The sequence below is a fragment of the Oratosquilla oratoria genome, chromosome 11 (assembly GCF_046742065.1).
Source record: "Oratosquilla oratoria isolate Oo_2021 chromosome 11, ASM4674206v1, whole genome shotgun sequence".
Classification (NCBI taxonomy): Eukaryota; Metazoa; Arthropoda; class Malacostraca; order Stomatopoda; family Squillidae; genus Oratosquilla; species Oratosquilla oratoria.
Genome location: NC_134787.1, coordinates 3,190,620 through 3,205,619, shown reverse-complemented (window position 1 = coordinate 3,205,619; position 15,000 = coordinate 3,190,620). Strand labels below are relative to the sequence as shown.

The 15,000-nt window shown below is 45.1% G+C and overlaps 1 protein-coding gene across 1 annotated transcript in view; it reads left to right on the top strand.

The window, feature by feature from the left end:
* The window catches only part of LOC143029572 (uncharacterized), a 323,789-nt gene that overhangs the window by 292,881 nt on the left and 15,908 nt on the right, over positions 1–15,000 (top strand). The window contains exons 3-4 of the mRNA XM_076192242.1: positions 9,152–9,355; positions 12,674–13,380. Of these exons, the coding sequence (XP_076048357.1) occupies positions 9,152–9,355; positions 12,674–13,380 (911 nt within the window). The remainder of the gene's footprint in view (positions 1–9,151; positions 9,356–12,673; positions 13,381–15,000) is intronic.

Here is a 15,000-nt window from a genome sequence, read left to right as displayed (position 1 = left end):
TGCATATTTTCTGTCCTTCGGGTGATGCGGAGGAGTAGAAGTAGAAGGAGAGGAGGAGGAGGAGGAGGAGGAGGAGGAGGAGGAGGAGGAGGAGGAAGGGTACTGTATCCATGCGGGCGAATTTGTGCCTTTTAAGGATTTTATTGTTGCTAACTCCAGTAAATTTTATTCAGCTAAGACCCGTAATGTTGTCTCAAATATTGCAAAAACGATTTTATTTATTCTTTAGTCTTTTCCTCATTCTCCTCTTTTTAATAGTCTCATTTCCTCTTGTTTTATTATCTTAACCGAGATTACGAGAGAAATTCGAATTGTTCTTTATTCTTCTCCATTCCCTCGTCCTCTTTATTCCTCCTCCTTCTGCTTTTATTAGTTTGACTTCCTCTTCCTTTATTACTTTTTCGAAGAAGAGCCGCGGGCAAGAGGCGAAGAGTCTGACAAGACGAACAGAAGCTTCTGAAGTCCCCTGAAGAGTCTCTCTCCTTCAAATGCACATTAAAATCGCCTGACGGCAGCCATGATAAACTTATTCGTCAAGCACAGACCCCAGAGGGCCCATCAGGGTAACTTGACCTTTGACCTCAGATGAGTAAAATCGTCTGACAACCGTTCGAGTAAAGTGAGACAATCGAAGACAGACACCAAAGTTTCCGTCGCTACCGAGGGAGTACCACCACGCCTCTGAAATAAACAACTTGATGGCGTCACGTCACCGTCATGTCACCGCCACGTCACTCTCGCGTCACCGTCACATCACTCTCACGTCACCGTCATGTCACCCTCACGTTACCGTCACGTCACCCTCACATCAAAGTTCGCCACCGTCACGTCACCGTCACGTCACTCGCGTCACCGTCACATCACTCTCACGTCACCGTCATGTCACCTTCACGTTACCGTTACGTCATCCTCACGTCAAAGTTCGCCACCGTCACGTCACAGATCGTCCCTGGATCATCACCGTTCCGTCACTTCCCTGAGGGGGGGGGGGACGCTTACCTGAGCTGAATAAAATCGCCCGGCGGCAGTCTAAATAAACGGCTAATATTGTGAAATACAGCAACAGGGCTAAATGTGGCGGACTTGAGATAGGTAAAGCCCCTCACGAGTTTCCCTCAGCTGAATAAAATCGGGTGACGGCAGCTAGAACGCATAATGAAAACGTCAGATGGAGAGACAATCTTAATCGAGATGACCTTTGCTCTTTCGGTGTAGATTTTTTTAATCGAATGAATGAAACCGTCCAGATGCACCGAGAATAAATATCAGATTTGCAAAATACAGCAAAAGGTACAAGTGTAAATAGCTCCATCAGAAGACATTTAAGAAAAAAAAAATTACGTGACAATACTCCTGTATGAATCCCCAGTTCGTCCGGACATTCTACCACATTCGCCCCAGCGTAGGATAAACATTTGGATGTCTAAAAATGCACACACACACACACACACACACACACACACACACACACACACACACACACACACACACACACACACACACACACACACACACACGAGTTCGTGGCGCGGTTGGTAGAGTCCCTGACTGTCACTACGGCGATACGGGTTCGAATCTTACCCAGGGCTGAAATAATTTCAGTGTCGCCGCGCTTCGAGTCGTTACTCCAACTCTCGTGGGCGGGGAGTTGGGGTGCGTGTGTGCGTGTAAGGTCACAGCGTTACACATAGATCGGTCATACGAGCTCTGAGCTCTCTTCCGGGAGGGAAATAGCTGTCGATCACGAGTCCAGCACGTCATCCAAAGACCCAGGTGAATACATGAGTAATTCGATTCTTTAGAACCCCAGCCTACGCTGGGGTGAAACGCCCAGCCCAACTGTGCGTCGCCCATGCGTATGTGGGAATTGTGTGGCCGCGGCTCAAGAAGAGGAGGAGGAGGAGGAGGAGGAGGAGGAGGAGGAGGAGGAAGAGGAAGGGGGAGGCGACAGCGGCAGAGACTCCCGGCAGGAAACGGTGAAGACGAAGATGACCTCTGGTACGAAGAAGGGCGAAGAGAAGAGTGAGCATGAAGACAAAGACAGTAAAAGAACGAAAAGTAAATAAAACAAAGAATTGACCCTTTCGGTAAAGGCCCAGTCACAACAAGCTTACGACCTGTTTCCGACCGCCGGCGACCAGGATGATATGTGTTGTTCCTCTGTTTATGAAAAGAATTCAAGACAATGCAACTGGAATAAATCTCCCCTTCCTCCCCGTCATGCAGATGGATATGAAATAGCCATCTGGCGCTAACCTTGAGAGAAACTAAAAAGTGCCCTCGTCGAAGGAGGTGGTCGGAAATAGGTCGTAAGCTTGGTACACTGACTGGGGCTTAGGTGAGCGGTGTTCATTTGTTTCTGGTCCCCGCCATAGAGCCCCCTCGGTAAGGAAGGGGCTAGGATCCCACCTAGTGTGACGTTATCGTCACAGCCGTCCTTGCGAAGGGTACACGCTTGGTGCCACGTAACCTTTACCTTTCTAATTCTCCAACCTTCAAGAAAAAGTAGGAGGAATATGAGTAGGAATATGAAAATAAAATAAAATGTGAGAGTTAAGGAGGGATGTGATAGGCAGAGAAAGAAAAGTAGAAATAGAAGGGAGAAGAGAGGAAGAGAAGAAAGGAGATGAGAGATACGAGAGAGGAGGAAGAGGAAGAAGAGAAGAGGGCGGTTAAACTCATGTCAAGTGCACCCGTCACAGGAATGGGTGACACTGTCATCCTAATAAAGAAGACTTAAGTTCCTTTTCTCACTCTGTGTAGAGTCTTTCTTTTGCCCCTCCTCCTCCTCCTCCTCCCGTTGTTCCTCTCTCCCGTATCTTCGCACTCACCTCCCCCACCACCACCACCACCACCAGCACCACCATCACCACCACCTCACCCGGCCCCGGTAGCTGTTCCTCTGCAATTTGTGCCTGCGGTGTACTTGCATGAGCCTCACCTTCCCACACTTTCCCGAACTCGAAACGCCAGCGCCGCCAGCGTCGCCGCCACCGCCTTGGCCCCGTGCACGGCCATATACACAAGTACCTCAAGAGATTCATGACATCATATTAAAGGTTGCAGACACCCTTTATAGATGTTGTCTCTGTCAGAGCAAAACCCGTAAAAGGCAACACGTGACTGATGGCGGTAATGACCCCCGGGAGGGGGGGGGGGCTATAGTCTGATGTAGTACAGACGCCAGGAGGTGATTTGAGTCACCAAATGTGCAGACCTCGGGTGAGAGAGAGAGAGAGAGAGAGAGAGAGAGAGAGAGAGAGAGAGAGAGAGAGAGAGAGAGAGAGAGAGAGAGAGAGAGAGAGAGAGAGAGAGAGAGCCCCACTCAGGTCGAATCCACACACTCCTCCAATACATATTCATTTTCATATTAATATCCTTTTTACTGCGAAGAAAGGTTCCTCTTGGCTGAATAAAATCGCCTGACGGCAGCCAAAAAACTAATATGGAAGGATTGAAACTATCAAGCATTTGTCACAATTAAGGCTAAACAGTGACCCACGGTATTGGAGACATTCATCGGAACTGTAAAAAAGAAAACATTTACATTTATCTATTTTTTCTTTTCTTTTTTTCTTTACTCATCTAGTCGGCTGTTGCATGTTGTGCTAAAGAACTGACTTCCAATTGTTATGATTTCGTTTTTTTTCGGGGAAGCCCTCTAGTGGCATCCATTTTGTGTTTTTATGGAAAAAAAATTATATATACCAAAGCTCGGAGTGATATGATTTTTATCTTCCTATTCCAAAGGACAACTAAGAGGCAAATAGGTGAGTGAATAAATAAACAAATAAATAAAATCATAACACAAAAAGCAAACAAACAAGTGGATAGTTGAATAATTAAAGGAAAAATACAACGCACCAAGCACGCCCCGCACCTCCAAAACGACGACGTCATGCGATTCGTTTCCCGCGCTTTTCAGCCACTTAAGCGCGGTGACGTCTTGAACAAAGATTTCTTTTCGTACAGGTTAATACCAGAGGGTTTGTTCGGCACAGGGGCAATAACGTTACCCTTCAACACGGCGTGCTGTCTCGTAGGCTTTTATTCCTGCTGTTACGAGGCAATTCAATTCAGGTGAGGAATGCTCTCGTCAAAAAAATGGGATCTCGACCAAGCGATACCACGCCTTCCTTGTTGGACACGAGTTCTGTCTCCAACTGAATAAAATTGTGTGGCCCCAGGCCGGAGCAGGGCAGACCGTGTCTCCCTGTTGAAAAGATTAAATTCTTGTGATTTTGAAATGAAAGAGGCAGATGTTTACAACGGTTGTGCCACCGATGTTTTGGAATATGAGACATTTGCAGACGACGTAAGACCAACACAGGCAGCGCATGGAGCCAGTACTGTTCGGTTGCTAAAACAAGATCACCTGAGCTTAAGTTGCGTCTATTTATTTTCATTCAAAATAATTTGTTTCATATATAATGGCAGAAGTCTCCGGAGAGTGGGGATCTTTGTATGAGAAGAAAACAAAAGACTGACAAATTAACATACGACAGTTTTCACCGCCTTCGTCCCCAGACAGTAAAACTGCGCATCAGAAGGTGTGAGGGAGTTTCTTTTTTCTTCAAGTGTACAATACTCTCACTGCTTCCAACTTGGTGTTGACAACAACACCTCTCTCGGTCGCATTGCCAACTTCTTGACACCTCTGTCATCACCACTATGTGACCTCAGTTGTGATAAGACAACAGAACCGGTTTACCAATAGCGTGGCTAACGAATGGAATAGACTTAGTAACCATGTAGTAGTGAGCGCTGAAACTGTCTGCTGCTTTAAGAGAAAATTAAATAACTTTATGGATGGGGATGGTGGATGGTAATGGATATGGAACTGCTTAGTGTAGGCCTTATGGTCTCTTGTAGTCTCCCTCATTCTTATGTTCTTAACTACTACTACATATAGCATGATAAGGTATAGAAGCGCTGGTAAACTGTAGTCCAGCATAATGATGATACATATAGTTTTTTTTTGTTTGGAAACGTTCAAATCTGAAATTCTCCACTACCGGAAATAACGAAGTTCCGAAATCTGGAAATCCCCGACAAAGAACTGTTTGTATTATCACAAACATCGATGCCTCATCTATCAACAGACACACTATCTATTGCCAACCTATTTACTACCAGCATAACCAATTAACACCATCACCGTCTAACGACGCAAATTCCACAACATAGCGCACAACCACAACCCAAACAGACGAACTGTGAACGGGCGTTACCACACTCAAGAAACATCCCTTTGTTTTGGCCAAATTCCTCCTGACATCTCAGGTCCGCGTCTTAGGTCTGAGCTTCGGTGTTGTTGGGGGGAAGCCTTGTTTAGAACAACAGGTCATCTAGTTAGGGAGTATGCAGATGGACCACTACCCCCCGTCAGGGTCTTAAATTGTGCCTTGTATCTGTGTGTAGGTGTCTGCGTGTGTGTGTGTGTGTGTGTGTGTGTGTGTGTGTGTGTGTGTGTGTGTGTGTGTGTGTGTGTGTGTGTGTGTGTGTGTGTGTGTGTGTGTGTGTGTGTGTGTGTGTGTGTGTGTGTGCGTGTGTATGTGTATGCACGTGTGTGTGCCTACATGAGTATGTCTGTGCATGTAGGTATATGCTCGTTTGCGCTTGCATACGTACGTAACGTACACGTGTGTATGCTCACGTGAGCGTACTGTCATAATTGTGTGTTCATGTACTCACGACTAATATTCCTTTCTCTCGCTATACCGTTTCCTTGTTAGTGCCCGCGTTCGTTTCTCAGACATTCCGGGGACCACGAGTGTAATCACCCTCGCTCTGGTGGTCCTGACCTCTCTTCGCGGCGTTGTGGAAACGCGCCTTGTTCGCGGCGTGGGGCCCTCAGGGATCAGAACCTCCTGGGTGGGGTTTATCCTTGGGGTCCCTGACAGTTCCTCTTGGTTCGTCTGTGGCCGACCCTTCATTCGCAAATCCCGGTCACACGTCCTCCTTCATTATACGTTTCAGCCTCACATTTTTAGCGTCTCACGAGAGAAAGCCTCAAAGTAGTCCTCTCGGTGTTTCGCGGCTAATGGTCACTTCCCAAACCCGCCCTCGGCCCCAAGGGGCGTGTCTTTGCAGAGCTCCCTCGGGTCAGTCGTTCATTAGCAAGTCAATAGGTCGTTTACGACGACGGGAGTGTGTGTGTCTTTCATGTTGCAGTGACAGGGACACGCTTTCTCTTCCTAATTTATAATATAATATTCACTTATAATAACGGGATCCCATCGCTGTATTTCAGAGAGAGAGAGAGAAAGAGAGAACTAACCACTACTTCTTCATAAGACGGTTATAACTCGAAGGTTATTTTCTATGGAAAAAGTTGTATGATCCAAAACATGGAACAGCCATATTCTAAGCCACGATGTGGATCATCGTACGAAAGTAAATTCACTTACCTCTAGCTGCGCACTGACTTCGACTAGTTTCTCGTAAGGAACGAGTGTATCAGCTCCAAGTTCCTCCATAAATACCAGTCAGACGCACACCTGTTTGAATTTCGTTCAATTTGTTCATATGGATTCTTCACAACCCAAGTTCTTGAAATATATGTATGAAACATAATGAAACATGAATGAAGTATGTGAAATTAGACTAAGTATTCCTGCAGCGGTGAGTAATACATAATCTAAATGTAAATTGTTCTCTCTATTGGAAATCTCTGATATTCAGAAATTTCCATAATTCGTAATGAAAACGTACCTTCCGAAATTATACCAGAATATTAGAAAGTCCTTTTTCATTATCCGAAACTTTCTAGATTGCGGAACTTTTGTCCGAATATTAGAAAATTCCCAATTATAGAAGCTCCCAACAGGAGAGATTCTTGTAAAGTAATGCCATAAGATTTTATTCAGCTGAAGGAGGCAAGAAGGCCCAAAGAGAAAGTCCCGCCCTCTTCTCTTATGAATAAAATCTTCTGGCGTCACGAAATAACTTCTGTGTTAGCTGGATTTTATGGATAAAGGAAATGGAGAAAGGACACATGTTACTGGATATAGGGGGTGGTAATGACTATCATATTCAGCCCAGTTCACGCGTAACCGGTGTTGATCTGTCTAATGTGGTTTTTGAATGTCGTCAGGGGATTTGGATCAACTGAGGGAATCTACTCGTCCACCATAGATGGCGTTTTTATTTATCTATTTATTCATTAATTTATTCATGTATTTATTTACTTATTTATTTGAATTTTATCGTACTCTATTCATATATTAATTCATTTATTTGTACATATAAATATATATGTATATATATATATATATATATATATATATACATATATATATGTATACATATATATAATATATATGTGTGTGTGTGTGTGTGTGTGTGTGTGTGTGTGTATATATATACATATATATATATATGTATATATATAATATATATATATATATATATATATATATACATATACATATATATATTTTTTCTTTTTTTCTTCTTCTTCTTTTGACTAGACGAGACAACAGTGATATATATTCACTTCTTCTGTAGGACAACAATTTAGATATCTTTCATTGCCTAACTCACATGGCCGTCAATTTGGTCATAATATTTTCATTGCAGCTCATATGCAAACTATTGTTTAGATTCCGCTGCTGACAGAACAAAAGAATGCGTAAAAACTAGAAGTTGTACGACAAGTGTCTTCCTACTTTCAGACTCGAGGGGTATCTTCCATCCTAAGAACTTTCTAGAGAAACAGGTGTTATACTTGTCACCGGTCGACTGGGTTTGCATCTGTTCAGTGGAGGGCAGGAGACGGAGTTGTACTCAATATATGTATGTATATATATATATATATATATATATATATATATATATATATATATATTGTGTGTGTGTGTGTGTGTGTGTGTGTGTGTACATTTTAACAACCACAATGCACTTTAATTCTAAGCCATCAAAGGCCAGCATGCTGAAATTGAAATGTGGTACTGCCCAGGACTCGAACCCTGCATCCTCATGACAATTGCGACAGTGACTAATTCGTGATATCTATGCATGGTATTAGTCATCAGACATACCCGCAAATACTCGTATTCATTGTTTCAAATCGTGCCGAGTATTCCTCTACATGTAATTTCTATGAAATTTTGAATACAGCAACGTGGAGGCGCATTTGGCATGTAGGCAGGACACAGGTAACAGCGCGCCATCTGTTAGCAGATAGGAATAACTAAAAAATGTCGTCGAAGTTTGGAATTTGGTTTTCTTCTTCGCATCGCCAGGGAAAAGAACCGTTTTTCCTTTTTCGTGTCCTCCATCCACAAACGTCCCATTTATCAATCGTCAAGAGGCCTCCCTACCACTTCTCCTTTGTTAAAAAAAAGGCCCAAAATCGTCCCCCACTCTTTGGAAACACGCAATAAACCACAATCGTTTTCTTTCTTTTTCTTTTTTTCTTTCTTTCAGTCATGGCGACCATTCCAATCATGAAATATGCATTAGGTCCTGCCGCTGTCGACTCAAAACATCTCCCCACGACTTTTCCCAACCCCCGACTTTTGTCCCTGACAGACAACAGGCCCTTGCACTTGACCTTAACCCTGAGAGGCCCATCCTTCACACACACACGAACACAAATAGAAAAAAAAACTAAAAATGAAAAAAAATAAATAAAAGAATTCCGCATAACCCAGGTACCCGCGCCGAAGACTCCACTTAGCGGGAGACTCCCCACGGTCACACCTCTCTCCTAAAGACCTAAAGTCTCTCCTAAAGACCTAAAGTCTCTCCTAAAGACCGAAAGTCTCTCCTAAAGACCTAAAGTCTCTCCTAAAGACCTAAAGTCTCTCCTAAAGACCTAAAGTCTCTCCTAAAGACCTAAAGTCTCTCCTAAAGACCTAAAGTCTCTCCTAAAGACCTAAAGTCTCTCCTAAAGACCTAAAGTCTCTCCTAAAGACCTAAAGTCTCTCCTAAAGACCTAAAGTCTCTCCTCAAGACCTAAAGTCTCTCCTAAAGACCTAAAGTCTCTCCTAAAGACCTAAAGTCTCTCCTAAAGACCTAAAGTCTCTCCTAAAGACCTAAAGTCTCTCCTAAAGACCTAAAGTCTCTCCTAAAGACCTAAAGTCTCTCCTAAAGACCTAAAGTCTCTCCTAAAGACCTAAAGCACCCGTAACCTTTCCTTCCGCAGGCCTACGAATGGGCGCTGGAGGCCATGAAGGTGGTGGGTCGCGTCAAGGGCGAGGGCGTCGCCTCCCCCGACCAAGTGGGGGCCGCGGCCAGAGCCCTCACGGCCTACCTGGAGGAGAACCCGCCGCTGCAGCAAAGTACCTTCGCCACGATGCTTCAGCTCGCCAACAAGCTGAATAACCCGACGCTCCTGCAACAGTGCAAGGTACTATCCTACCTACATTCACGCAATATTATTATGTTGTTATTTATTGTTTAATTATTTTATTATCAGTGGTAGTGGTAGCAGCAGCAGCAGTAATAGTAGTAGTTGTAGAAGTAGTAGCGATAGTAGTAGTAGTAGTAGTAGAGTCAATTATTTCATAATTAGTTGTAGTAGTTTGTGTGTATGTATGTATACATATATATATAAATATATGTATGTATATATATATATATATATATATATATATATATATATATATATATATATATATATTCCTCAGTGTCAAATAGAATCGTCTGGAGTTTCCGGCATCAGAAATCATAGTTTTGCACAGCAGTGTTGTGTATAACTCTTGTTGACCTGATGATACCTGGTGAAGAATGCAACGGGGAGAGGGAAGGAGGGAGAACGAGGTAGTTAATTAGTTAGTTGATTAGCTTTTCTTCGATAACAAGCGCCCCTATCTTTGGAGATGTTATCGCGCCGCAGAGATGGAGACATTGAGGTATTGAAGGGGAGTTTTAAGGAGGAGGAAATATTAATGAAGGACAGTAGAAGTCAAGAATAATCATTAATCTCTTTTGAGTGGGGACTAGCCTCCAGTCACGAAAGAATGATGCGTGACTGTGGTCCGTAGGGATGCTACTTAAGTCCCTAAAGATATTGACGCTATGAAACTTATGCAATCATTACCCCATACGTGGAGGTAGGAGGAAGAGGAGGAAGAAGAGGATTTTTGTCCCAATGAGACTCCTGTATTCTGCCTTTCTACTGGTCCTTCCTGTTTTTCTCACAAATATTCCTTTATGGTGTTAAAACAACTGCATCTTCTTTATGAAGTGTTGTATCCTCCCCTCGTTGGTGGCGGGGGGGGGGAAGGGGGGGAAATCAGGCTCACAGCATTCCAGAGTTCCCCCACAAGACCCCTCCCCCCCCCTCTCTCTCTCCCTCCCCCCCCCCTCTCTCTCTCCCTCTCTCTCTCTCTCTCTCTCCTCTCTCTCTCTCTCTCTCTCTCTCCTCTCTTCTCTCTCTCTCTTCTCTCTCTCTCTCTCTCTCTCTCTCTCTCTCTCTCTCTCCCTCCCCCCTCTCTCTCTCTCTCTCTCTCTCTCTCTCTCTCTCTCTCTCTCTCTCTCTCTCTCTCTCTCTCTCTCTCTCTCTCTCCCTCCCCCCCTCTCTCTCTCTCTCTCTCTCTCTCCCCTCTCTCTCTCTCTCTCTCTCTCTCTCTCTCCTCTCTCTCTCTCTCTCTCCTCTCTCTCTCTCTCTCTCCCTCCCTCTCTCTCTCCCTCCCTCCCTCTCTCTCTCTCTCTCTCTCTCTCTCTCTCTCTCTCTCTCTCTCTCTCTCTCTCTCTCTCTCTCTCTCTCTCTCTCTCTCTCTCTCTCTCTCTCTCATGCATACAGTACATATACGCACACACAATTACGTACATAACATTCAAGCAAACATACACACACACACACACACACACACACACACACACACACACACACACACACACACACACACACACACACACACACACACATATATTCCTCTTTGCCATTTCCTTCTTTCTTGTCGTTTACTTTCCTTTTGTTTGTTTCCTTTCGTCCCAAAATCTTTCTTTCTACACGTGTACTTTCTTTTTTCTTTGCTCCTCCTCATCTTCATCCACCTCTTCCTCCCCCTTCTTCTTTTCCTCTTCCCCTCCTGCTTTTCATTTTACTTTTTGACATCTTCCTCCTCCTCCTCCTTTTCCTCCTCCTCCTCCTCCTTTTCCTCCTCCTCCTTCTCCTCCTCCTCCTCCTCCTCCTTTTCCTCCTGCTCCATCTCTTCCTCATCCTCCTTCTCTTTCACCTCCTCCTCCTTGACCTCTTTCATCATCTTCCCGTCCTCCTCCCTCTCCTCCTTCTCCTTCACTTCCTTCTCCTCTTCCTTCTCCTCTTTTCTCCTCCTCCCCATCCACTTCTCCTCCTCGTCTCCCTCCCTTTCCTCTTTATGTTCCCTTCCTCCATCTCTTCCTCCTATTCATACTTATCCTCTACTCGTCATCCTCATCCTCCTTCTCCCTCCTCTTTCTCCTCCTCTTCCTTCTCCTCTTCCTCCTCCTCTTTTCTCCTCCTCCCCATCCACTTCTCCTCCTCGTCTCCCTCCCTTTCCTCTTTATGTTCCCTTCCTCCACCTCTTCCTCCTATTCATACTTATCCTCTACTCGTCATCCTCATCCTCCTTCTCCCTCCTCTTTCCTGTCCTTCCCTTCCTCCTCCTCCTCCTCTTCAAACCTGTGACCTACCTTGTATGTTCTTGTCTCTACTGATGCCAGAGGATTATCCTCGGGCGAAATATCCAGCTCATTCCGAGTCTCCACTACTCATTGGAACGAAATAGTCTGACATTAATAAAAAAAAAGTCACCCTATTGAGGCAGTTAACATATCAGGCGATCAACTGAGCGCAAAGGATCTTTAATTCTCATGTTTACGATCAGTAGTTTCGAAACAGTCGCTCTGCTTCCTCCGACACGATTTATTTTATCACCAATCTAGTGCTCTCCCCCACGACAGTTTCCCTCTCCTGTCCACGATCCCTTTTGCCTTCGCGCATAGGATCATCACTCCTCCACCTGCTCGCATACAGACTCGTTTACGGAAATAAATATTATGAGAGAACTGACGTTTATAGGCTCATATCATCCTAAGCGGAAACTAAGACGCAGGTAACACAGACGATGTAGCACAGAATAAGGGCAGACCTCCTGTTGCTGAATTGAAGTACAATCTGAACTTTTCTCTCTTGAACTTCTCTTTCATTTGAAATGCTTATAGATGTATCTAGCACAGAATTTCAAGTGAGAGAGAGGTTTAAACTGTACTTCAGTTCAGGAATAGGAAGTCTGCCTTTGCTCTTTGCTGTGTCGCCTGTGTCACCTGCGTTTCAGTTTCCGCTTAGGTTTGGATAGTCATCGACCAAAGGTAGATTTGCAGACTTACGATTATGTCCTTCAGAGGTGAGAAGACCTGAGACAGGACGGGGTCTAGACCGACCGAGACCCCATGTCATCCTGAATCCGCCCCTCAGCTGATTAGACTACCGTGGCATAAACCAGAATAAAATTCCCAAAGTTCGGCACTGTGATGAAGGTTTCCCTTGATCTAATGTACAGAAGATGTACCCGGTGATCTTGCGGTAATGGCATCCAGTCCTACATCCTTAGCATCGACTCAGAACCGTATCAACTCCGTCAAAATAAACCTGTGGAAAATGTAGCACATGATGTTTTTTTCTTTCTTTCCTTTTCTTCTTTCCTCTCCTTGCACTATATCAGCTTCTGTTCTTTCGCAGATGGCTCAGGCTCGTTGCCAGGAGACGTGCCAGCTGCTGCAGAGCCGCCAGGCGCTCCTCCTCAAGGCTCGACGACAGATGGAGTTCGACTGCCAGAGCTTCGTCGACCTCGGGGAGCTGATGACGCCGACATCGAACGGAAGTGGAGGAGGGCTTCCAGGGGGAGGTCCAGAGAGTCCCGACGGGGGCGACGCGTCTCCGTCAGGTGACCTGATCATGAACATTTCGCCGTTGGCCTGGCTCGCAGGGTCGTCGCTGAACTCCTCCGGTAGGAGGAGGTCAGTCTCGTCGGTGGGATCGCGGCCTCGAGAACCTCTCTCCCGCTGCGAGTCCCTCGACACAGACGACGACTCCGTGTTCTTGGACCCGCCTACATCGGGGGCATCCTCCTCCTCCCTGCCACAGTCACCCCTCAAGACGCCCCTTGAGGCTCGCAGCAGCCTCGGGGGCATCAAGGAGGTCCGGGAGAGTACGGAGGACCTGCCCACCGACCCGCTAGCAAAGTGCAAATCCCCCATCGACCTCGCTAACTGCGACGTGTCGAAGACAAGAACCAATGGTCTTCGGTCCGCATCTTCCTCCTTCGCAAGTTCCTGCAGTTCGAGTGAGAGTTCGGGACCCGTGAGCGGAATGACGGACGGCAAGAGTTACAGCAAACCGATATGGAACTACGAGACTTCCAAAGACCCAGACGACGAAAATTCAAGGTAAGCCGCTAGTTGTACACTTCATGATATGTAACCGGTCCGGGCGGACTTCGCAGTGTCCTACCCTAAACTGAGTAACTGAGACTTACAGCCAGTAGCCAAATCAGATACGTAATTGTGACGGGAATCAGTGTGACGATATGTCAGTCGCTCTCCTCACAGAAATACTTATTGCCTCCTTGGGGCACTGGGTAGGCCGGTTGTCCTCCATTGGACCAAGAGTCTGAACGATTTCAATTTCTTGAGGCGAAAGTATATACAGTGACAGGAATGTCTTTTGGGGAAGAAGATACACGCAAAGGCTGTATATAGGGTTTATACTTGGGAATTATAGTAAATTCTTCTATCAATATAGAGATTCAACGTTAAAAAAACAAAGGAAAATGAGAAGTGGTTATACGCCATACTGCAGCGCACTCCACCATTTCCGTGACTGGAAGGTATATGTAGTACAGTTTGACGAGATAAACACCATATGAGGACGGAGCCTTTATTTGTACGACGTTTCGCTTATTACAGCTTTTTCAAGTACAAGTTGAGATACAAATGCTTGAGATTAAATAAGGGGAAAGGAGGGAACGGGGAGAGAAAAGGGGGGGAAGGAAGAGGAGGAGGAGGAGAAGGGGGGGGATTGGACACTGGGAAAGGATGTAGTACAGTGCAATACAGTGAAAGAGTATGACGCACCATCTTACCCAATGTATACTGCGTCTCTGCGATACCTTACACTAAGAAGTGGAATGTGCTAATGCACCAAATGCAATTAGAACCCAGATGGTACTCCCACTGCGGTGAGCTCTACTTTGTGATCATGCAATTGGGAGTTATATATAGAGTCGACTGTTACCACACGTCCTTTGTGAGTTACAGGTGGAGTTAACGAAACCCTAATACTCACAGATTTACCAATAGATAGTTTCAGATACTTGTTTTGATTTAATGTATCGGGGTGGCTAATGAGTGCGCAAATAAAGACGTATAGTTTATATTTGGATACACACACAAAATGACACAAACACAAAATGCGTGCAACTGCTTACAAGGCTCCTTAGATACTAACGCCACGCTCTCCAATTCGCGCCAAAACAAAGGCGCGCATCGCATCTGCGAAATACAACACAACCAACTCTTATAATATAAATACATAATAACATAATATAAATAATACAATAAATAACGAAACAACAAAATACAATTCTGCACCACACCAACACAATATGATGACTACGTAGAGAACTTAGATGATCATAAAGAGGACATTATGTAACCCCATCGCGCGGTTTTTTTCCCCCCTTCAAGAGTCTAGGTACTTGTGTTGCTGGCTATGATTCCCACAGAAACTGTATATACACTACACCAGGAGACTCCAATTTATGATGCTATCAGTTACTGCATAACTCTTTATGGAGAGTAAATGGCCTCTGAGATGCCCAGTCTCGGCACTTGGGGTCATGACACCACCGGGATAGGAGGGCCTTGGTCATGAGCATTTACTTCTAATACATCGCCAAGTTTGCCGTGGAAGTGGTCGCCCGTTACTCTGCGGACTATAATCATCTCGACTCTTTCATTTCCGCGTCGCCTTTCCTCCATCGTCAGTAAGTGTGAAAACTGTAAAAG